Here is a 22,714-nt window from a genome sequence, read left to right as displayed (position 1 = left end):
AGTTTAAGGGTCAGATCATAAGTTTATCCCCATCCGACCCTTTTATCCTGTTCTCCCCCAACTGAAGTTGGACTCCCCCCCACCCTTCCTGTAGCTTTGCTACAAGTTCTGGGCTAAAGCTTGCAAGTGTTGTTGAAATAACCGTCTAAGTGCTAACTACTCTATTTGCATTCGTGTAGAGCTACATCTCGCCGATGGAACCTACGAACTGCATCCGGCGCCAGAAGACGGAGCAGTAGCTGAGCTGCCGACCGACGGAGCTGAAGCAGAACCCGCCGAGGACCAGTTCGCCTCCACCCCGCTTGAAGGCAAGCCCCGGAGCATGAACCCAACTTTCTAAACTTGCACATGCCTTCCTTCTTATGTATGTGCATTTACGTATAGGAGTTGTTTGAAACCATAGATGCATGACCTAGTTCTTTTGATCTGAACACTAGTCTGTTGGGTCCGAGTAGTTGCAAATGCTTAATAGGACTCGGTAAAAGTCGAGTGATTTCCTGTCACTTGCGAGTTATAGGAGTTGTTTGTTCTCCTTCTGGTTACAACTATAAGGACGATGGACGGGGCAAGGATTTGGTGAACTCTTTTGGTGGTCGGCTGATCACCCCGTCTGTTTATTGAATCTGTTTAAGGCCCGACAGTGGTGGTGTTCGTGATCAAGTGTTTGAAAGTACTAATCTCATACCCATTATGGGATGGGGAAGCCTAGTACCTAATTGAACCTGGATGTGAGCGGTCGATTCACTATCTCTGGAATGGAGTTCCCCTGCGGCCGCATGTGGTGGCAAGTGTGGTCATGGAACGGCAGAGGCCGGGTCTGTGGAACCTTGCACCAAGAGAAGTGGGCCCGACACGGGTTAGGGAATTGATGGGGAAGGCCGACACAGGAAGCGACCTTCGGTGGTGCGCGAATGTCGTGAGGTTAGGTTCACCATGCATGGTTAAAGAACTCGAATCGATTCATCTGCCTCTCACAGTTTGAGACTGCTTGATCGCTATGCTACACTGAAAGAAGGAATCTGATGATGACATGGTCTTGATGTTGAGTTTATACACATAATGTTGGATCTATGCTTGTTTAGTATAAGTTGCCAATGTAGACTGGTTAATGAACTTAGAATCTGAGCTAAAATCTTGAAAGTAAGAACCTAACATAGTCGCTTTTAGTAAACAAAACCCCTCAGCCAAGGAGCCTTGCATGTCTAGAAGTGGTGAGTAGTTTTTCCCACCGGTTGGTTAAGTCTTGTTAAGCTTAGAAGCTCAGCCTTGTTTGTGGCATCTCTTTTTAGGTGAAGTTGAAACTTCCGAGCTTGCTGCTGTTGGCACTTGGCTACCCCAGCTTCCTCCTGGGTGGATGGTCGAGTGGGATCACTGATGTCCTGTTTGGCCTCACCAGGGACATCCGACCCCCAGCGCTAGCTTCCGCTATATTTTTGTCTTCCGTTGTTTTGAAACCTTGTAGAACTCTAATTTCAAACCGGTGTGTAATGAATTGTTGAACTAATTGTGGATCTGTTGTATCTCTGGAACCACTCACCTTCGTGTGAGCTATGCTAACTCGGTCCTGTTAAGTGGTTAAATCAGATGAAATCCGATGGATCATCAAGTTGACTTGATTAAGGCATGAGATTCGCGTATTAAGCGACTTAACCGTGCTTTAGTTGAGTTAATCTGAGGTGTTCCGCCACATGTCGACTCGCGTCCGCCGGTGCCAGAGGACGCCGAGCGGAGGCAGCAGAACCGTCTCCTTGCCGAGAAGCAGAAGCAGCGCAAGGACAAGGAGACGGCGATGAGGAGAAAGAAAGCTGCCAAGGAGTTCCAACGGCAGCGGTAGGGACAGGTCGTGTCGGACGATGACGATGAGGTGGAAAAGGAGGAGGATGACGACGAGGAGGAGTTCATCCTGTCCCCCTGGTTGGGTACGCTTGTTATCCGGGAGTCGCGCTCCCAAACGGCCGTGGGGGATGGAGCGGGCGGCCGCCTGCCCGAGACTCGGCCCTGCAAAGTTCTGGGGCTGCGCCCTAGGGGTCGGCGCGGAGCGCCCCCCGGGTGTCGACGGAGCCGACCCCCATCCCTCTGCCTGCGGCCCAGGAGCAGAGGAGCGGCGGCAAGCGGCTGTTGCCGATTGCCCCGGGGTCGGCGTCCGGTTCGGAGGCGAAACGCATGCGCCGTCCTTGCGCTGGGGGAGTGTGAGTGGAATTTCCTCGCGAGTCTCGTTCCTTTCTAGGCATTGAGTTTGTTTTCGCTGATGTTGTTTGTTGTTTCGCAGCGCCGCCCCTCGAGGCCTTGTTCCGCCGCTGGCGTCGAAGAAGGCGCTACAGGTGTCGTCCACCTCTGCGCGGCGGATCGCGACCCCATCGGCGGCGAGCGGCGGTGTCGCTGGGGAGACCGCGGGTCCTACCGTGGAGGTGGCTCTTGCGGCGGCAACCGGTGGAGTGGTGCCGTCGCCAGGCACGGGACAGGGTCTGACCCCCGCTCCGTCCTCTGCCTCTTCGGCCGACCCCGCAGTGCAGAGCATTGCTCCTAGGGACCCTCAGGCCGGGGAGGTGATTGACCTAGACGACGACGAGGCGGAGGGGAAGCATGCGGCTTCGATGGCGGTGGCGGAGATGGGGGTGGTTGCCCTAGTGACCGTGATGGGGATAGTGGTGGCGACGGAGGAGGGAGAGTCTGCCCCCGCAGCCATGACGGGGATAGCGGAGGCGGAGGAGGCAGGGATGCCCGCCCTGGCGGCTGTGACGAAGGAGGCGGCGGCGACGGAGACGGGGACTTCCGCCCGGGGAGCTGCGGCAGAGGGGGCAGCGGCGGTGGAGGCGGAGGTGCCTGCTCCGGAGGCCACGACGGGGGCAGGGACGCCTGCCTTGGTGGCCGCGACGGAGGGTGCGGCAGCTACGGGAACACGTGCTCCGGCATCCGCGACGGATGCGGTGGCGCTGACAGACGGGTCGGGACGCGTGTTGGCATCGGGGGTGGCCGCGGCGGCCTTGATGGGGGCGGGGACGCATGCGCCGGGACCGTCGGTGAGGCCGACGCCTTCCGGGGCGGCGGTGCCTACCTCGACGGCGGCGTCAGGGACGGCGGTGTCAGGGGCGGCCGAAGCGGCCTCCACCCTCGTCTCAGCCAATCCCATTCCCAAGGCGTGGAACGGGTCTATCCTGCGTTGGACGTCTCGTGATGACCCGCAGAGACCCCTCTTCACGCTGGATGACGTCGTGGAATGGGGCAAGTGGCAGGCGCTGCAGGGCAGACTTGCTAACGTCCGCGCTGCCCTGTCTTCGGCGTTGGGGGAGCTGGACGGCGGCGGCGTCCCCGGTGGCCGGGTATGGTGTTTTCTCCGTCAGTTATTTTCCTCCCGTTGCTCTGTCCCTAATGGTGTATTGTCTTGTAGGCCCTCCAAGAATGTAGCCGGGGAAAGTCTGATTTCCTCCGGCTTGAGCGAGGGCTCTGGGAATGATTCACTTTGGAGAGTCAGCGGACCGGGGAGTTCACCACGCAAGTTGCCGCCGCCCAGCAGGTCATCGACGATCTGCGGAGGCGCGAGCAGGCGGCGCGGGAGGACGCGCGGCGGGCAGAGGCCAAGTTCCAGGGCGTCACTGTGAAGGCTCACTGCGACCGCGAGGAGTTCCAGGCCGCTGCTGAAAAGGTCCGCCATGACGCTGAGGAGCTCGCACGGCTGAAGGGAGAGCATGAAGCCCTTCAGAAGACCGTCGAGCGATCCGGCGCGAGCGGTAGAAAGCCTGGCAGGACTGGGACTCCGTGACGGCCTGGAAGGAAGAGGCCGAGAAGGTGGTGGCCGACCTTGGGGCGGAGGTCAGCCAGCTCCAAGTGCAAGTGCAGGAGCTTCAGGCCTCCGTGGCCCAGGGGCTTGATCGGGAGCGCCAGCTGAAGGCCCAATCCGAGCGTAAGGCTTTTTCCGCTCCTTTCTTTTCTTGTGGTGTTGCGATGATTTCTAATTTGGTGGGTCTTTCTAGACGGGCCTTGCAGATGAACTCACTCGGCTGAGGGAGGTCCTGGACACGGAGCGCGCCGAGCACGGCAACCTGCGGGACACGGTCCGCGTCGTCTGCGACGGCCTCGGCGTGGTCCAGGGGGAGGGGATGAGCTCGCTGGTGACTCGTGTCCTCGGGACGTACCGGCGAACCTGCAAGATCTTCCTAGAGGCACTCTGCATCGGCGTGAGGCGAGCCTTTGGGGTCTTCGGCTCCCACTACTCTGGCATCAACATCGCCGGGATGAGCGGGGGGTACGCCGCCGGCTACTCCGAGGTCGAGCTGGACGAGATCGACGCGTCGGTGCTTAACCCAACGGAGGCCTTGGCGAAGCTTCTGGAGGATGAAGCCGTCCCACCTGAAGATCCCCGGACGAGTTAGCTGTATTGGGCTGGCGCCGCAGATGTAAATACATTAGTTTTGGACTTGTTTTGTGATGGCCATAGAGGCCTTTTCTATAAATTGTTGCAAAAAAGTTTTCAATCCTCTTTCTTATTTTTTGGACTTGGAAAGTTTTGAGCGCGTGTCAGGCGTGTCAGTAAGCATTGATGGGCGAAGGCACCATAGCTGCTGGGGCGTAGGTTTTTTCGCAGTCCGATCAGTCTTGTCTGAACACCATTCGTGCACTCTCTCCTTTTCATGCACGAAAGTTTTGAAAGCGTTTTGAGAGGATGTCAAGTGGCTGGGGCTGGAGCCACTGATAGCCCCCGAGGGATATGCGGCCCTGAAGCAGAGCCAGGGTCGGATATCCCTGAGTTCAATGTGAAACTTGAATGGAATCAACTCAAAATTCTTTTTTCCGTAAATTTTTAAGCTACAGAAGTGTTTATGTACAGAACTTGGAAACAAAAGCTAGGGGTAGAAGCGTCTTAGCTGTTCTATATTCCAAGCATTGCTGAAGATCTGTCCATCAGGGGTCGCCAGCTTGTACGTGCCTGGTCGCAGTACTTACGCGACGATGAAGGGACCTTCCCACGGAGGGGTCAACTTGTGCCGACCCCTGTTGTCCTGGACGAGGCGGAGCACCAGCTCGCCGACGTTGAAGGCTCGGCCTTGCACCTTGCGGCTGTGGTAGCGTCGTAAGGCCTGCTGGTACTTGGCCGAGTGCAGCAGGGCCAGATCGCGTGCTTCATCGAGCTGGTCTTGGACGTCTTTGAGCGATGCTTGGTTTCCTTGTTCGTCGTACGCCTTGACTGTGACGACCGGCCCCAAATCTTCCCAGTTCATCTTAATCCGAGCCCCTGATCACCTGTCGAGTTTTTCCGCGCCTAAGTGTTCAATCTTCCGACTGGTCCCGACCCCTCCCCGCCTTGCTTCGGTTCCGACCCCGCAAAAAACCAGCCCACCGTCGGATCCTTCTAAGTCTTTCCCAAACGTCCGTTCTATCTGACCAGTGGACCCGCGAGATCTTTTTCCCCCAGATCTTCCGCGGCAGGCGCACTCGAGTTGCATGCCCGCTTCAGAGTCTCCCCGCCGCGTGGCTCATCTTCTCCGACGCCCGCCGCTCAGCCTCATCTCTGACCCGCAATCGAATGGATTCTCGCGCCCCCTTCCCCAATGGCAGCGGAAGCCCCTCTGCAACCTTTCTGCAGCGCCTCGCCTCCCACGCCCATCATCACACCGCCAGATCCCGGCCGCAGAGCCCGATGTCGCCCGTCTTTTCTGTCACTTCGAACACAGTCGCGCCGCCTGGTCTTCGCTACCCGACGATTCCTCCTTCGCCAACCCCGACCACGGTAGCGACAACTCCTTTCCCCGCCCTGTCAGAAGCCGCCCGACAATCTGTTGCTCCGCGCTCGCTCGCGCGCCCACGGCTGCCTGTCTTCTCACCTGTGCGCCCTCGATTCTAGCGCCGTTAACCCGGTCGCGACCATCAAATCTACCGCACGGCGACGCCCGCCTCCGCCAAATCTCAACCACCGGCATAACCGCTCCTGCGCCGCCCTGACGCCAGAACCCAATGACCGCTGGCGTCATCCCCGAAGTCCTGCACCACCGCCCTCGTCGCTCAATCGCCGCCCCGGCAGAGCACTCCATTGCTTCTCCCCGGCCTTCGCGCCGCTCCCCTTCTCGCTCCTGCACCACTTCCCTTTCCCCGTCCCAGCCGCTATAAAAGGGAATGCGCGAGCCCGCCGGAGTTCCCTCCGCCATTGCTGCCTCCGCCATTTCTCTTGCTCCCTGCTCAAGCTCCTAGCGCCACACCCTAAGTTCCTGAGGAACTCTCCTCTCAGCTCCCCTCCGTTTTCCCTAAGCCACCCAGCCGCTTGCTCCTCCGTGCTGCGTAAGAGCTCACTTGTGATCCACAAGAAGCACCGCCGCCGCCGGAGCACTGCCGGACTTAGCCGTTGTTCAGAGCCTTAGTCCCTCCGCCCAAGTCTGCTTATTCCCGACCCCAAGTTTTCCTTGTAGGAAGAAGGTAAGCTGCCGACCCCAGTCCGCTTCGCCCGACCCCTCTTATCCGCCCGACCCCGGTTCCGTCTCGCCCGACCCTATCTGTTCCGCCGACCCCTATCCGCCTCGCCCGAGGGCTCGGCTGTGATCTTTTCTTCAAACCAAGGGTGTATGTGTAAAACTTGGGAACCCTTCAGCGATTGCGTCTGAGGATCCCTAGTATACCAAATCCTCTAGTTGAAGGATCAGATCATAAGTTCCTTTGCAACCCTTACCTTTTGATCTTCACCAGCTCCTTTAAACCCCCACCCTCCTGCTCTTTATCGCGAGTTTCTGGGCTCAGACGTGCAAGTGTTGCTGTTGAAATAACCGTCTATGCTAACTCTTGCATTGCATTCGTGTAGAGTTGCGCCTCGCCGACGGCTTCTACGAGCTACACCCGGCGCCAGAAGGCGAAGCTGTAGCTGAGCTCCTGCCCCCAGAAGCCAAAGCCGCCCCCGAAGTCGAGCAGTTCTCTTCCTCCTTGCTCGAAGGCAAGCCCCGGTTGCATGAAAAACCCTGTGTTGTTTTCCAAACTTGTGCATGCCTTCCTTAAAAATATGCTTGTGCATTTACGTATAGGAGTTGTTTGAAACCCTAGATGCATGACCTAGTTTCCTATGATCTGAACACTAGCTGTTGGACCGAGTAGTTGCCTTGCTTAACTAGGAGACGGTAAAAGCCGAGTGATTCCCTGTCACTCGCGAGTTGTAGGAGTTGGATGTCTACCCTTCTGTTACAACTATAAGGACGATGGACGGGGCAGGGTTTTGGGTAACTCTTTGGTGGTCGGATGATCGCCCCGTCTGTCTATGAAACTTGCTAAGGCCCGATAGTGGTGGTGTTCGTGATCAAGTGTTTGAAAGTACTAACCTCATACTTAGTATGGGTTGAGGAAGCCTAGTACCAGATTGAACCTAGACGTGAGCGGTCGCCCCATTGTTCTTGGAACGGAGTTTCCCCTGCTGGTTGTCACACGTGGTGGCAAGCGTGGTCACAGAACGGCAGAGGCCGGGTCTGTGGAACCTTGCACCAAAGGAAATGGGCCCGACACGGGTTAGGGGATTGATGGGGAAGGCTGACACAGGAAGCGACCTCCGGGTGCGCGGATGTCGTGAGGTTAGGTTCACCATGCATGGTTTAAAGAACTCGAATCGATTCGTCTGCCTCTCACAGTTTGAGACTGCTTGATCGCTATGTCACCTTGAGTAAATGAGGAATCTGATGATGACATGGTTTTGTTGATATATATATATATACCTTGTTTTGGTTCTATGATTGCTTAGAATAGGTTGCAACACCTAGACCGGCTAATGAACTTAGAACCGGAGCCAAAACCTGAAAATAGGGTTTAACTTAGTGCTTTTGGCAAACAAACCCCACAGCCAAAAAGCCCTGCATGTCTAGAAGTGTGGAGTAGTTTTACTTCTGTCGGTTAAGTCTTGTTGAGCTTAGTATCTCAGCCTTGTTGTGGCTCCTGTTTTTCAGGTGAAGTTGCTGCCCCCGACCCTTCTCCTGCTGGTACTTGGCCGCCCCAGCTCCCTTCGGGTTGGACGGTCGAGTGGGATCCCTCCTCGGACGGCGAGGAGAGGGATCAGTGATGTCCCGGTTGGCCTCACCAGGACGTCCGACCCCCGATGATTGCTTCCGCTAGTGGTTTTATTTACATTTGTCTTCTGGAAATCCTGTAAAACTCTGATGTTCTTTTCGCAACTAAACTAACTGGTTAATTTGTTAACTCGGTGGACTTGTTGTACTCTCTGGAACCGCTCACCTTCGTGTGAGTTTGCTAAAATGGTCCTGTTCAAGTGGTTAAATCGGAGGAAAATCCGACGGCACTTCGTATTTACTCGGCTTAGGCATGAGCGTCGCGTATCAGGCGGCTAAATCATGTTTAAACAAGTAGATCCGAAGTGGATCCGCCACATTGACCCTCAGCGATCCGTACTCCAAGTCGGTGGGCAGGATCGCCTCGGACCTGTAGACCATGAAAAATGGGGTGAAGCCGGTCGCCCGACTGGGGGTTGTCCTCAAACTCCATAGGACTGCGGGGAGCTCTGCGACCCACCGGCCACCGAACTTTTTGAGGCGATCGAAGATCCGTGGCTTGAGACCCTGGAGTATCATGCCGTTGGCTTGTTCAACCTGCTCGTTCGTGCGGGGATGTGCCACGATCGACCAGTCCACTTGGATGTGGTGGTCATCATAAAACTGGAGAAATTTCTTCCCGGTGAACTGTGTGCCGTTGTCCGTAATGATGGAGTTGGGGATTCCGAAACGATGGATGATATCGGTGAAGAGCTGTACCACCTGCTTGGACTTGATTTGCGCGACCGGTCGTGCCTCGATCCACTTGGAGATTTTGTCGACGGCGACAAGCAGATGGGTGAAGCCCCCGGGCGCTTTCTTGAAGGGTCCGACGAGGTCCAGCCTCCAGACCGCAAAGGGCCACGTGATGGGAATGGTCTGGAGCGCCTGTGCGGGCAGATGAGTTTGGTGCACGAAGAATTGGCACCCTTCGCAGGTGTGGACCACGTGGGTGGCGTCGGTGACCGCCGTCGGCTAGTAGAAGCCCTGCCGGAAGGCGTTTCCAACGAGGGTTCTTGGTACGGCATGATGGCCGCAGGCTCCGGCATGGATGTTGAATTAGCGCCTTTCCCTGCTCGATCGGGATGCAGCACTGGAGGATGTCGGTGTGGCTCCGCTTGTAGAGCTCCTGGTCGATGATGATGAAGGATTTGGCACGACGTGCAATCCTATGCGCCTCCGTCTTGTTTGCCGGGAGCGTGTCGTGGATGAGGTAGTCGAGGCACGGGGTTCTCCAGTCAGGCAGGGGGTCAGGCCCTGCTGCTGGGTCTGCATCGATCTTCATGACCTCGGGGTCGGAAGGGTCAGCCTCCGACCCTTGGGCAGGTGGAGCGTCGCCGACCTCGTCTGGGTCGGTGCCCAAGCCCAAGACAGCTGGCGCGTTGCCGACCTCTCCTGGGTAGGGACTCGGGTCCGGGGCGGGTGGGGCGTTGCCGTCCCTCCCTGGCTCCTGGTACCGGATCGAGGGCTTGAATTGGTCGCTCACGAAGACGCCGTCGAGTACGGGCTTTCGGCCGAACGCCGCCTTTGTCAGTTCGCCAGCCGCCTCATTGAAGTGCCTTACGACGTGGTTGAGCTCTAGCACGTCGAACTTGTCTTTGAGCTTACGGACTTCGTTGCAGTAGGCCTCCATCTTGGGGTCGTGGCAGCTCCACTCTTTCATGACTTGTTCGACGACTAGCTGAGAGTCGCCTCGGATGTCCAGCCACTGGATGCCCAGTTCGATGGCGATGCGAAGCCCGTTGAGGAGGGCCTCGTACTCGGCGACATTATTTGATGCAGGAAAGTGGAGGCGGATCATGTACCTCATGCGTACACCGAGAGGAGAGATGAAGACTAGGCCCGCTCCGGCGCGAGCCTTCATCAGCGACCCGTCGAAGTACATCGTCCAGTACTCCTGCTTCTCCGGTGTCGATGGCGTCTGGACCTCCGTCCACTCTGCTACAAAATCGGCGAGTACCTGGGATTTGATGGTGGTGCGAGGGCCATAGGTGATGCCCTGATCTATCAGCTCGAGCGCCCACTTCGCAACCCGTCCCGTGGCATCCTGGTTCCGGATCACTTCGCCGAGGGGGAATGTCGACACGACCGTCACCGGGTGGGAGGTGAAGTAGTGGCGAAGCTTCCTCTTCGTGACGAGGACGGCGTAGATGAGCTTCTGGATCTACGGGTAGCGCGCCTTGGATTCGGACAAGACATCCCTGATACAGTATACCGGGCGCTACACCTTGAGGGCATGTCCCTCCTCCTCTCGCTCCACCACCAGGGCTGCGCTAACCACCTGGGTGGTCGCCGCGATGTAGAGTAGGAGGAGCTCCCCGTCGGTTGGTGGGACCAGGATTGGGGCCTTCGTCAAGAGGTCCTTGAGCCGGTCAAGCACCTCCTGGGCCTCGGCGGTCCACTCGAAGCGGTCGGTCTTCTTCAGGAGTCGGTAGAGAGGGAGCCCCCGTTCGACGAGGCGCGAGATAAAACGGCTTAGGGCTGCTAGGTATCCCGTGATGCGCTGAACTCCCTTTATGTTCCAAATCAGTCCCATGTCGCTGATGGCCGCTACCTTCTCTGGGTTGGCTTCGATGCCACGTACGGAGACGATGAAACCCAGCAGCATGCCCCTCGGAACCTCGAAAACACACTTTTCACTTTTCAGGATTGAGCTTGATGCGCTTGTCTCTTAGCCTTTCGAAGGCTAGTTTGAGGTCGGGGATGAGCTGGTCGCCCTTCTTGGACTTGACTACGATGTCATCGACATAAGCCTCGACGGTTCACCCGATGAGGTCCCCGAAACATTTGAGCATGCATCGCTGGAACGTAGCCCCCGTGTTTTTGAGGCCGAAAGGCATCTTTACGTAGCAATAGGGGCCGAAGGGGGTGATGAAAGAGGTTGCGAGCTGGTCAGCCTCTTTCATCGCGATTTGATGGTAGCCGGAATATGCATCAAGGAAGCTAAGGGTTTCGCACACGGCGGTTGAGTCGACTATCCGGTCTATGCGCGGCAAAGGAAACGGATCCTTTGAGCACGCCTTGTTGAGACCGGTATAGTCAACACACATCCTCCATTTCCCATTCTTTTTTCGTACAAGAACAGGATTAGCTAGCCACTCAGGGTGGTATACTTCCTTGATGAATCCGGCCGCCAAAAGCTTCTGGAGCTCCTCGCCGATGGCCTTGCACCTCTCCTCGTCGAAGCGGTGCAGACCCTGCTTCACTGGCTTGTAGCCGGCCTTGATGTTCAAGGAGTGCTCGGTGACTTTCCTCGGAATGCCGGGCATGTCCGAGGGTTTCCACGCGAAGACATCGCTATTCGCGCGGAGGAAGTCGACGAGCGCGCTTTCCTATTTGGGAGATAGGGTAGCGCCGATCCGCATGGTCCGGCCGTCGAAGCTGCTGGGGTCGAGGGGAACCTCCTTGACGCCTTCGGTGGCCTCAAAAGAGGTGGCCGACTGCTTGGAGTCGAGCTGATCCTCGGCGCCCTCTGCCAGCTGGACCGCCAAATTCTCCGTGAAGGTGATGGCTGCAGCGTACTTGCAGCACTCTACGTCGCATTCGTACGCCTTCTGGAAAGACGTACCGACGGTGATGACCCTGTTGGGCCCCGGCAGCTTGAGGTAGGTGTAGTTGGGGATGGTCATGAACTTGGCGTAGCACGGCCGCCCCAAGATGGCGTGGTAGGTTCCGCGGAAACCTACCACCTCGAAGGTAAGGACCTCCTTCCTGTAGTTGGAAGGGGTCCCGAAAGTGACGGGCAGATCGATCTGCCCGAGAGGCATTGGCTGTTTCCCCGGCTCGACACCGTGGAATGGTGCCTTGCTGGGGCGGAGGCGAGAGCGGTCGATCCCTATGGCGTCGAGGGTCTCGACGTAGAGGATGTTGAGGCTGCTGCCTCCGTCCATGAGCACCTTGGTGAGCCACGTGGTGCCGACCACGGGGTCAACGACGAGCGGGTAGCGTCCTTGCTGCAGGACGCGCCCCGGGTGGTGGGACCGATCGAAGGTGATGGCGGATCCTGACCAGTCGAGGAAAGCCGGTGTAGCAGGCTTGGACGCGTAGACCTCGCGACGCTCCACCTTTTGGCAGCGCTTCGAGTCGTAAGCCGCCGGGCCGCTGAAGATCATGAAGCAGCCGTCCACCTTGGGGAAGTCGTCTTTCTTCTCTTCGCCATCCTTCTTCTCCTCGTCGGGCTTTCGTCTCCGGTCACCCTTCACTGGGTTGCCTACAAAGTACCTCTTCATGAGGTTGTAGTCTTTGTAGGCGTGCTTCACGGGGGAACTCGTGGTTCGGGCACGGTCCCTCGAGCAGCTTGTCGAAGAAGCCGGGGGTGCCCTCTGAGGGCGGCTGTCCCCGCTTGCACTCAACAGCGGCCACGAGGGGAGCCTCGCGCCGCTGCTTGTTCTTCTTCTTCTTCTGCTGACGGTTGGAGGTGCCTTCGTCAGCGTCCTCCTCTCGCTTTGCCTTGCCCTTGGAGCGGTCAAAGATTGCTCCGACGGCCTCCTCGCCCGAGGCGAAGCTGGTGGCGATGTTGAGGAGCTCCTCCGTGGTCCTCGGGCCTCAGCGTCCCAGCTCGTGGACGAGGGGCCGGCAGGAGGTCCCTGCCAGAAAAGCCCCTATGACGTCGGCGTCCGCAACGTTGGGGAGCTCGGTGCGCTTCCTGGAGAAGTGTCGGATGTACTCCCGGAGGGACTCATCCGTCCCCTAGCGGCAGCTCCGAAGGTCCCATGAATTGCCAGGGCGCGTGTACGTGCCCTGGAAGTTTCCCACGAATATCTCCTTCAGGTGATTCCAGCTGCGGATCCGACCGGAAGAGATATGTTCCAGCCAGGCTCGCGCCGAGTCGGCCAGAAAGAGTTGTAGGTTGCGGATGATGAATAGGTCATCGTCCGCCCCACCGGCCTGACATGCAAGCCGGTAGTCACTGAGCCATAGCCCGGGGTTTGTCTCCCCGGAGTACTTGGCCACGTTCGTTGGTTGCCTGAAGCGCGGTGGGAACGATGCATTCAGGATGCGCGTGGAGAAGGCCCGGGGCCCCGCCGGGTCAGGGCTCGGGCTGCGGTCTTCTTCGCTGTCGTAGCGGCCGCCGCGGTGGACGTGGTAGCCGCGATCCACCCCCTCCTCCCTGTCCGCGCGGGAGCGCCTCTGCGCATCCAGGGTGTCGCGGGCATCGCGGATGGGGTCGACGCGCCGGTGAACGAACTGAGCCCCGCCTCCTGCGGGCGGCGGTGTCCGTCGAGCGGTCGCGGCCCGGTTTGCCCTAGGAGGAGGCTGGTGAACAGACTCCTCCCGCCTCTTAAGAGGTGCGGTGGGCGCTGCCCTGCTAGCGTTTTGCCCACGTCACCGGGACACGGAGCTTTCCGCCTGCTGGACGGCGGCGCACTCGAGTAGGTTGTGCACCTCTTGGTGCGCCTGATGCTCCTCGGGCGTCGCTGGCTCGAGGAGTCATCGGAATAGGGCCGCTGCAACGGCGATGTTCTGGCTGGCGCGAGCGAAGAGCTGAGGGCGCTCTTCGTCCGCGCATATGCGCTGCTGGACGTCGTGCGCCCGTTGTCGTGCCTCGCCTTTGTTGCGGGGGCGCTCAACCTCCTGGCGTGGCGCCGCGCGCACTTCTGGCTGCCGGGATTGGACCGGGGCCTTAGCAAGGGCTCCGGTGGTAGCCGCGGTGCGCGGTGGGGGAGTCCTCTACCTCTCTTCGGCGCCGTTATCAGTGGACCCCTCGGAGTGCACGTCGACCATGAGGCACTCACGCGAGGGGTGGTGGCTCCCGTTGTCAGAGCCGACGTCGGAAGTCATCCTCGCCACACCCACGAGCTCAATGCTCGCGGGCAACACGGTCATGAACCGCGCCAAGAGACGACCGTAGGTTGCCGCGGCATTGCACAGCCCGAAGAGCCGTCCCTCCGAGGGAGGTCCTTCGGCACGCGCCCGGCTGCTCGCTGCTATCCCGACGGCGGAGTCGGAGGTGGTAGGACGAGCGGGCAAGACAAGGAGAGGGATCAACTCGATCCCCTTCCCGGTGGCGAGGAAGTCCAGACTCCCGAAGCGGATCAGGGAGCCCGGAGCGAAGCGGCGTCGCGGTTGGCCATCTGAAGCCGGTGATGTACGCGCAAAGGTGCCCTACTTAGCGTGCCAACTGTCATTGTCAAGATTAGCGGATCAAGACTTAGACTAGTAAATTTCTTTTATGCGCGTAAGGCTTTAGATGGTGGCGTGGGAGACATGGGTTTTAGACTGGTTCGGGCAAGGAAGAGCCCTACGTCCAGTATCGGGAGCTGCTCGTGTTGCCCATGCAGGGTTCTGTAGTAGGGGTTACAAGAGGGCGAGAGAGGGAGCTGGTCCCAGGTCTCTTGGGTGTGCACTGATGCTCTAAGGAGAGTACCAGTGTGTTCTGTTCGATGGAGAAGGTTCGAGTTGTCCGTGAGTCGAGTCCCCCATCTCAGGACCCCCGGTTCTCCTTTTATAGTGCAAGGAGGCCACCGGGGTTACAGGTGAGACCGGGTGTGAGGAGAAGTAAAAGAGATAAGCTAAGTTAAGTGAGGTACAACACAAGGGGAGGGACCAAGTCCTTAGGCCGCCGGCGTCCTCGCCGGCCTTCGGCCCCTGCCGGTGCGTCTGCCGAAGGAGGGCGGCCGCCGTCGCGTCCTGTCAATGGTCTCCTCGGCGGTTGTCGCCGCCAGGCGTGATGATGGCGTTTCATCGTGGCACCTATGTCCGTTGGGGGAGGCGTCTGATCCCGCCATCTTGCTGACGGCTCGCGGAAGGCGGACGTCGCGTCCCTGTCGCCGGACACGCGGGGTGCGAGAACGGGCACGGCTTCCTCCTGCTCCAGACGGTGCAGGCCATGAGTGCCCTGTAGCAAATCGGAGGAAGCCGCAGCCACTATAGCCTATACTGCGTGGCCGCGCATGGGTATTTGTGGCGGGTTGCGTCGGGGACACGGATGTCCTTCTGCTTGACAGAACTGCGGCGCATTTATGGCGAGATCGACAGGGGGACCCATGAGATCCACGCCCGAGGCGGATACTTGTCTGGTGGGCCCGGGTGAGCCCGACCCCCTGCGCCCTGAGTCGGGCGAGGCGAAATCTTGCGGCGGGGGGTCGGGCGAGGCGGAGCTTGGTCTTCAAGGGGTCGGGGACGCCCTACCCCAGGACACTGGGTCAGGCGAGGCGGAGCGTGGCTCTCGCCTCCCATGTTAGGCCGACGACAGTCTTTATCGCCCTAGGCGGGCTTGGACCTTTATGATTGGTTGTTTTCATGGGCTTTAGGAGGTCGTTAATATTTTCCCCAACACATTCTAAATTGTAGGTTGTTTTAGTTTTTCTAAATTTATAGATATTACTAAGCAGATAATTTGAAACGGAGGGAGATATATAGTCACGTATTAGAGCTCATGACATTGACCCAGAATTCCTGGAATCTTGTGATTCACTACACAAGAGATTTATAAGACACTTATAAAAATATCATAGCCAGGCCCACCTGTCAATCTCCAACGCCCAGCAACAACACGGCAAATCTAAATCACAACCACCTCCCATATAATATAATAATATATCACCTAGTAGATCACTGATCGCCTCGTTTAAACTCCCGGCACCCAGTTTACTTGTCCACTTCCCCCTTCCGTCCAACCGCCCCCCTCGTGCTCACCGCTCCAACCATGGCGCCATCCGCCGCCATCTCGAGCATCCTCCTCCTCCTCGCGCTCCTCCACCCCGCCGCGGCGACCGCGCGGCACAGGCACCGCCTCGGCGCGTCCCTGCTCGCCGCCTCGCTCAACGCGTCGGAGCCGCCGACCACCTTCTTCGAGGTGGACCGCCCGATCCGCCCGCCGCGCGGCAGCGCGGGGCCCTGCTCCACGCTACTCCTCTCCGGCACCTTCGGCGCCACCTACGGCCGGCCCCCCGCCACCGCCGCCTACGCGCCGCCGGCCTGCCTCGCCGCGGCGCGGGCCGCCTCCGCCGGCGGCGGGGGCCTCGCGCTCGCCGTGCTCGAGTGGACCGCCGTCTGCCGCGGCCGCCAGTTCGATCGCATCTTCGGCGTCTGGCTCTCCGGCGCCGAGCTGCTCCGCAGCTGCACCGCCGAGCCGCGGCCCAACGGGATCCTCTGGTCCGTGTCCCGCGACGTCACCAGGTACGCCGCCCTCCTCGCGGAGCCCGGCGAGGTCGCGGTGTACCTCGGGAACCTCGTCGACAAGACGTACACTGGCGTCTACCACGCCAACCTCACGCTCCACCTCTACTTCCACGCCGCACCACCGCCGCAACCGCAGCAGCAGCAGATGGCCGATCTGATTGTGCCCATCTCAAGGAACCTGCCTTTGAACGACGGGCAGTGGTTCGCCATCCAGAATGCCACCGATGTGCAGTCCAAGAAGCTCGCCATTCCGTCGAACACCTACCGGGCGGTCCTTGAGGTGTTCGTTTCCTTCCACTCCAACGACGAGTTCTGGTACACCAATCCGCCCAATGATTACATTCAGGCGAATAACTTGTCCAACGTCCCTGGCAATGGTGCATTCCGGGAAGTCGTAGCTAGGGTGGATGGTGAAGTTGTCGGCGCTGTTTGGCCATTCACTGTGATTTACACCGGTGGCGTCAACCCACTTCTATGGCGGCCAATCACTGGGATCGGCTCATTCAATCTCCCAACATATGACATTGACATCACACCATTTTTGGGCAAACTCCTGGACGGCAAGGAGCATGATTTTGGTTTTGGGGTGACAAATGCTCTTGATGTGTGGTACATTGATGCCAATTTGCATCTATGGTTGGATCACAATAGCGAGAAGACAACAGGGAGCTTGCTCAGCTATGATGCTGCTGGGTTGGACCTTAATGTGAACTCTGAATTCAATGGGTTAGATGGACAATTTGTGACAAGCGCAAGTCGGCACGTCTCTGCTACTGGATGGGTGAAATCGTCATACGGGGAGGTCACCACAACCTTCTACCAGAGATTCAGATATGAAAACAGCAATGTGTTTAGAAAGAATGGCACTGTGCAAATCGTGAACCAAACGATCGATGCAAAGTCCGGCATTTTTGCCAAGGATGCTACTACTGTGCTGCTATCTGAGGAACTTCATAAGATTTTCCCACTGTATCTTTATACTGGAACCACAGATAAAGTGGGCGATGAGTACTCGTTGGATTCACTTGTCAAATTGGGCATCAATGAGAAGAAGACCTCTGGTGGGAAGATGGGCTTCTTGTACAGCTCTCTGCAGAATGCACAGTCGGCACGCGGCATTATGAGGGTGAAGAAGAATTTAGTGGTCAGTGGATTGGGGAAGACCCATCAGGTGTATAAGTATGTGGGAACTGATGGATGCTATTTCAGGGACGTGAGCAGCAGGAACTACACTGTACTTTTCGATCGCTCTGGCGATTCTTGCTCAAAAGGGGCATATAGCAGGGCCAGCACGAAGTTGAACAATCAGTCAGCAAGAAGAAAGTTGCTGGTGAACAAACTGTAAAGCAAGGGAAAGATCTAAATTCGTCCATGTTCCAGTTTACTTTGCTTCTCCAATAAAGATTGCTTAGATAGCTCATGCTTCAGAAAGTAGGTAAGAAACTTGGAAACGTCTTTATAAACACTCAACTTCAGATCCAGTGAGATGCTATTGTCACCAATTGCATCATCATGCTGTATTAGTTAGCTGCACATAATGTGATTGGTGCACAACAGAACGAAGGATGATTCATACCATTATACTGGTAATTGCTAAGTGCTAGTAGCAATCAAGATTCTGACACAATCACATTATAATCTACACCAACATTGTTTTCAGCACATTCGATTGGATTTGCATATGGGTCTTGCATATTTTTGGGCTGGTTCTGATCTCCATGTTTTGGCAACTGTTATCTTCTTTGCAAAATATTGACACGTCGGTTTCGTGAAATACTGACATATGTGTATTCCCGTTCGAAATTCCATGTTGGGTAGCGGAAAGAAGGATTGGATAGGTGAGCAAAATCGAGGGATGGATGAATATCGAAGAGAGGAATGGACGGCTGTTGTGAGTTCAAGAATCAAGGCGTGGATGGTCATGCCTTCGCCTTTCCGTCCCCACGACCACGAGACGAGAGCCCACGAAGGCAGTGGTTTGGCGCGCGCGGCGGCGACGGGCACGCTCCCTCGCTTCCCCGTCCTTCGCCCCCTAAACCGAATCTAACCGTCGCCCGCCACCTTCGCGCGCGAAATCTCCCCCACCCCTTCGCGCCGCCGCCGCCGACCACCAGCCATCCCGGCGACAAGGCTCTATCCGGCTGCTCCGCCAAGAACCCAATTTTCTCGGCGCAAGAGACGCCGGGGGGAAAGGCAGGACCCCATTCCGGCGCCGCGGGACCAATGGGCTCCGGCGAATAGCTCGAGCTCCTCGAGCTCGCCGGGACCACCGAGGCGGCGTCTGTTCTTCCCGGCGTGATGACGAGGCAGGGGAATAAGTAACCGATCCCCAAGCTAAGCCAACATTTTCCGTGCCTGGCTGTTGATTTCTACGGCGGTCTCGTCCGGCTCTTTCTTTCTTTCACTGCATTGGGAATCTGAGCGTGTTGGCCAACGACGGTGGGTAGCGAACTGGCGCCTGGCTGCCGGGCTGCTATTTTCGGGGAGGAGGCGCTCCCGCCGCCATGGGTGCGCGGCAGGGGCTTCGCCACGGCTTGGGGCTCCAGCTGCTGTTTTTCATCCTCATGCTGCTCCAGGCACTGGCTGGCCGGGGCGTGGCTTCGATCAACGGTGAAGGTAACAATTACCTCTTGTGCAGAGGAGAGTTTGCTTGTGGGTTGATGGCATCGCTAAGATCGTGTTTGGCCAACTTGGTTCGATTTGTGTCTGTGGATTCCTGTTTGTGTGGTAGGACTGGCGTTGCTGGAACTGAAGGCGAGAGTGGAGGCTGATCCTCATGGAGCCTTCCAGGATTGGGATCCCATGGACAGCAGCCCATGCAGATGGTCTGGTGTGCGATGCTTAGACGGTAAAGTAGAGATTCTGTAAGTCAGTTTTTCCTCGACGTTTTCATATAGTATTAGTGCCACTAACCTCATCCTCGATTTTTTAGGAGAAAGTCCTTGATAACTTTTAAGGGTTCATCTTAATAGTTTGCTAGAACCGACCATTTGCAAAACATCATAGAAAGAAAAAACACTACCCTTTTTAATATAGCCAAGTTGGTCATTTCTCATGCTACTAGGAGATGCCCTTTTCCCTTTACAGCTTTACCATAAGCATGATTTTCCCGAAATATGACTCTGCCAGTTTGATTTTCTGCTATCTTGTTTTTATTCCTAGCCTGAATTCTTATGTTCATAGAATCATGTCTTGAATTCTTATTTTTCTTCTTCATATAGGAACCTAACAGGTCAAGAATTGGCTGGGACTCTAGCTCCTGAAATCGGAAGCCTTCGACGTCTGAAATCACTGTGAGTTCATTTCTGCACTTCTCTCCACCATCATGTTACTTCTCAGCTCCAATGCAATGCATTATGTACCGCATATCCTCAGGCAGCTTATTTTGTCTAGTTTACTTCCGAAGAACAATTTCCGTGGGTGGATTCCCAAAGAATTCGTAGGGTTATCTGCTCTAGAAGTGCTAGATTTGAGCAGCAACAACCTGGATGGAACAATTCCAGAGGAACTGAGGGCAATGCCACTGCTTAAGCAACTGTAAGGCTTATTGTGTCCTATGCTCTCCAGTCTGTTATTTGCTTGGTATAATGAAGGACTCTTATGTTCCAGATCACTTCACGATAACCAGTTCCAAGAAGGTGTCTCTTCTTTCGCCATCCAAGATATAGCTGATGATCAGGCAGGATGCTTGAGCAGAAAACTAGGGTGCTGGTAAGGGGATATACTTGGTGTTACTTCTGTTTGTGCTCCATTGAGCTTCCAATGTTTCCAGGCTTTGTTTCTAAATGTTTCACCTCACCTTGTAAAGGTCTTTGCCTTACAGGTCAGACTTTAAGGATTTGATATCTTTCAATGGCCTCCGAGAGAAATATTACACCAATGTACCAAGTAATTGTGCACTTTTCATTCTGCAAAACCAGCCCTTGCACTTTTATGTTATATAAATTGCATCCAACATTTGTAGCCTTGTATTTTTTCAGGTTTCAGTGAGGCACGCATCATGCAGAATTTGCAGACATTTGCAAGTGCCATGCGCCGCAAGCTTCTCAGTGAAGCTGACAACCTACCTGCTCTTTTAGGGAATGATGCTAAATCTTCTGTTCCGGAAAATTCGAAAGAAATTCAAAAACCTGCTGATGTGCTTTCTCTAGGAAGTGGATCATTCCCTGCATTTCCGAACACATATGGCCAAACTCTGACGCCTTTGGTTCCCGAAGCAATTGAGGCTACCACATTGCAGCAGCTGTCTACAGAAGTGGCACAGTCCACTGATGTAGAAATGTCAGATACAAAGTACAGCAAGTGGGCATATCTGATCATAATTCCAGCTACGATATTGCTAATTATTCTGGTAGCTGTGATACTTTTGGTTTGGCGGAAGCGAGGGCGTGCACCGATTGCCCCTTGGAAAACAGGGCTGAGTGGCCCTATTCAGAAGGCACTTGTTTCAGGTGAAACATTCTTGTCATTCTATTTAATTTTACCATTTAGGAAGTAAAATGCATGCAAAGTACCAAAATAGTGATCTTCTGCATTGGCAGTTATACAAAGCTCACTAACCTGTGCATCTTTTGTGAGACTTCGATCTTTGAGATTCCCAGGTTTTCCTGGTGGATTGGACATATGGCTAGTCTAGGAACTCTATTGCCCTTGTAATTTTTTTTAGGATATCCTTGTCAATTGTCATTCAGGAACTCTATTTGCACATATTGCTGGTGAATTAGGCATATGGCTAGTTCAGGAACTCTATTTTTGCTTCTAGCTATATTTTGGAATTATTGTAGTTCAAAATTATTTCTGAGCATCCAGGTGCATGAATGCATTTCTGTTTCCTGTATTCAGGTGCTTCAAAACTGAACAGACTTGAGCTTGAAGCTGCTTGCGAGGATTTCAGCAATATCATCAATACTTTTCCAACCTGCACTGTATTCAAGGGGATATTATCTGGCGGAGTTGAGATCGGTGTTGTCTCCACTGTCATATCATCGAGCAAAGACTGGTCTAGGAGTGCAGAAATGTGCTTCAAGAAAGAGGTTTATGACTAGTAGCATCTTGTTATCAACCCAAACAATCTGACAATAAAAGAAGATCTTTCAATACTAATTCTTCCTTTATTATCCTCCCCTCCATGTAGATAGATACAATGTCACGAGTCAATCACAAGAACTTTACCAATCTCCTTGGCTATTGCCTAGAAAATGAACCTTTCATGAGAATGATGGTGTTTGAGTTTTCTCCACATGGCAGTCTCTCACAGCATCTTCACCGTAAGTGATTTTACTTTTGCATAACCTCCTAGCTCATATGCTTGTGTTTGCCTGCAACTTGAATGCACTGTTTTTGCAGTCAAAGAATTTGAGGATCTGGACTGGGCTGCGAGGATGAGAGTCATCATGGGTGTTGCTTACTGCCTCCAATACATGCACCATGAGCTGGATCCACCCGTTGCAATACACGATGTGCGATCTGACTCAACCTTCATTTCAGATGATTATGCTGCCAAGGTACAGCTTCAGCTAGCAGTGCTGCTCTCAGTAACACATATAAGTACACCATTCATTTCCAGAAGATTCAGTTAAGCCCGCCAGCATGGATGTTTTGCTCAATTAACCTGTGAATCGCTATTTTCTTGAGCTAATTATAAATGATTGCTTGAGCTAGCATATTGTAATGTGTTCTACTGGTGCAGGTTGCAGATGTTAGTGTATGGGACGAACTCGCCGCCAAAGCAAAGGCTGGAAAGGAGGACGGCAGCAGCCGCTGTGAATGTCCTCCAGATCTCCAAGGCAACGTCTATGGATTTGGGGCGCTTATGATAGAGATCATATCCGGGAGGGTTCCTGAACCGGATGATCACAAACCCATGTGCAGCTGGGTATGGATTCTGCAATCAGGCTCTAAAGATCACTCCTTACATTGTTCACCATTGCATTTCTAAAGTCCCCTTCACCACAGGCTTCTGAGCATCTGAAAGACAAGAACTACAGCAAGCTCGTGGACGCGTCGCTGAAGGAGCACAAGAGCAGCGAGCTGGAGGCCGTCTGCGAGGTGATCCAGGAGTGCATCGACCCGGACCCGACGCGGCGGCCAACCATGACAGACGTCGTGGGCAAACTGAGGGCGCCTCTCGGCATCTCGCCTGAGCAAGCGGCGCCGCGGCTGACGCCGCTCTGGTGGGCGGAGCTGGAGTTGCTGTCGGTGAAGTCAACTTAGTGGAGAACGCTGTATACTGATTGATTACTGTACAAACGTGTTGTGGCACCCCTCTCTAACAAGATCACATTTGTATGTGTGCGATGCTCATGCTGTTGATGCTGTCAGCTAGCATTTTTACTGACTATAAGCGGCCGTCGCTGACCGCAGAGAAATGTTGTCCAAATGTGATCGATGTAACTCATGTACATGCTGATCTTTCACAAAAAAGGAGGGGAATATAATAGCGACTTGTATAATAAATACCTGTAATTTCAAACTTGTTTAACTGTATAAAAATAAAACATATGGCTGGTGTTGCCCGTTGCCACTCGCATTATCACATAGCAATGTCCGGAGTCTTCAGTTTCTGAATATCCTTTGCTACCTAG

The 22,714-nt window shown here is 55.4% G+C and overlaps 3 protein-coding genes across 4 annotated transcripts; 2 read left to right on the top strand and 1 right to left on the bottom strand.

The window, feature by feature from the left end:
• Positions 1-8,981: 8,981 nt before the first annotated feature.
• On the bottom strand, positions 8,982-9,639 carry LOC101776519. The gene is made up of 2 exons (XM_004971699.1): positions 9,199-9,639; positions 8,982-8,993 (listed from the first exon to the last, which is right to left on the bottom strand). The coding sequence occupies exons 1-2, from the start codon at positions 9,637-9,639 to the stop codon at positions 8,982-8,984; spliced, it is 453 nt and encodes a 150-aa protein (XP_004971756.1).
• A 5,943-nt stretch (positions 9,640-15,582) lies between these two features.
• Positions 15,583-17,792, top strand: LOC101761503 (peptide-N4-(N-acetyl-beta-glucosaminyl)asparagine amidase A). The gene has a single exon (XM_004968530.3). The coding sequence runs from the start codon at positions 15,655-15,657 to the stop codon at positions 17,473-17,475; it is 1,821 nt and encodes a 606-aa protein (XP_004968587.1). The 5' UTR covers positions 15,583-15,654; the 3' UTR covers positions 17,476-17,792.
• A 156-nt stretch (positions 17,793-17,948) lies between these two features.
• Positions 17,949-22,665, top strand: LOC101761902 (protein MALE DISCOVERER 2). 2 transcript variants are annotated; one of them, XM_022827065.1, is made up of 12 exons: positions 17,949-18,746; positions 18,862-18,994; positions 19,352-19,423; positions 19,524-19,667; positions 19,740-19,841; positions 19,954-20,018; positions 20,111-20,581; positions 20,973-21,163; positions 21,265-21,397; positions 21,477-21,634; positions 21,820-22,005; positions 22,086-22,665. In XM_022827065.1, exons 1-12 carry the CDS (start codon positions 18,635-18,637, stop codon positions 22,341-22,343), a joined length of 2,025 nt encoding a protein of 674 aa, XP_022682800.1. In that variant the 5' UTR covers positions 17,949-18,634; the 3' UTR covers positions 22,344-22,665. The 2 variants fall into 2 exon arrangements, with proteins under 2 accessions (XP_022682800.1, XP_004968589.1); XM_004968532.3 differs by having other exon boundaries at positions 18,862-18,978; positions 22,086-22,343.
• Positions 22,666-22,714: the final 49 nt, after the last annotated feature.

The sequence above is a fragment of the Setaria italica genome, chromosome V (assembly GCF_000263155.2).
Source record: "Setaria italica strain Yugu1 chromosome V, Setaria_italica_v2.0, whole genome shotgun sequence".
NCBI lineage: Eukaryota > Viridiplantae > Streptophyta > Magnoliopsida > Poales > Poaceae > Setaria > Setaria italica.
This window is presented reverse-complemented; position numbering and strand designations above follow the sequence as displayed.

What these genes read in the sequence shown, in the direction of transcription:
- LOC101776519 (XM_004971699.1), bottom strand. Translation starts at nt 9,639, where the DNA reads ATGGAGGCCTACTGCAACGAAGTCCGTAAGCTCAAAGACAAGTTCGAC.
- LOC101761503 (XM_004968530.3), top strand. Translation starts at nt 15,655, where the DNA reads ATGGCGCCATCCGCCGCCATCTCGAGCATCCTCCTCCTCCTCGCGCTC.
- LOC101761902 (XM_022827065.1), top strand. Translation starts at nt 18,635, where the DNA reads ATGGGTGCGCGGCAGGGGCTTCGCCACGGCTTGGGGCTCCAGCTGCTG. An exon ending in TCTCTCACAGCATCTTCACC is followed by an intron (nt 21,398 to 21,476) that starts GTAAGTGATTTT and finishes CTGTTTTTGCAG; the next exon opens with TCAAAGAATTTGAGGATCTG. An exon ending in ACAAACCCATGTGCAGCTGG is followed by an intron (nt 22,006 to 22,085) that starts GTATGGATTCTG and finishes CCTTCACCACAG; the next exon opens with GCTTCTGAGCATCTGAAAGA.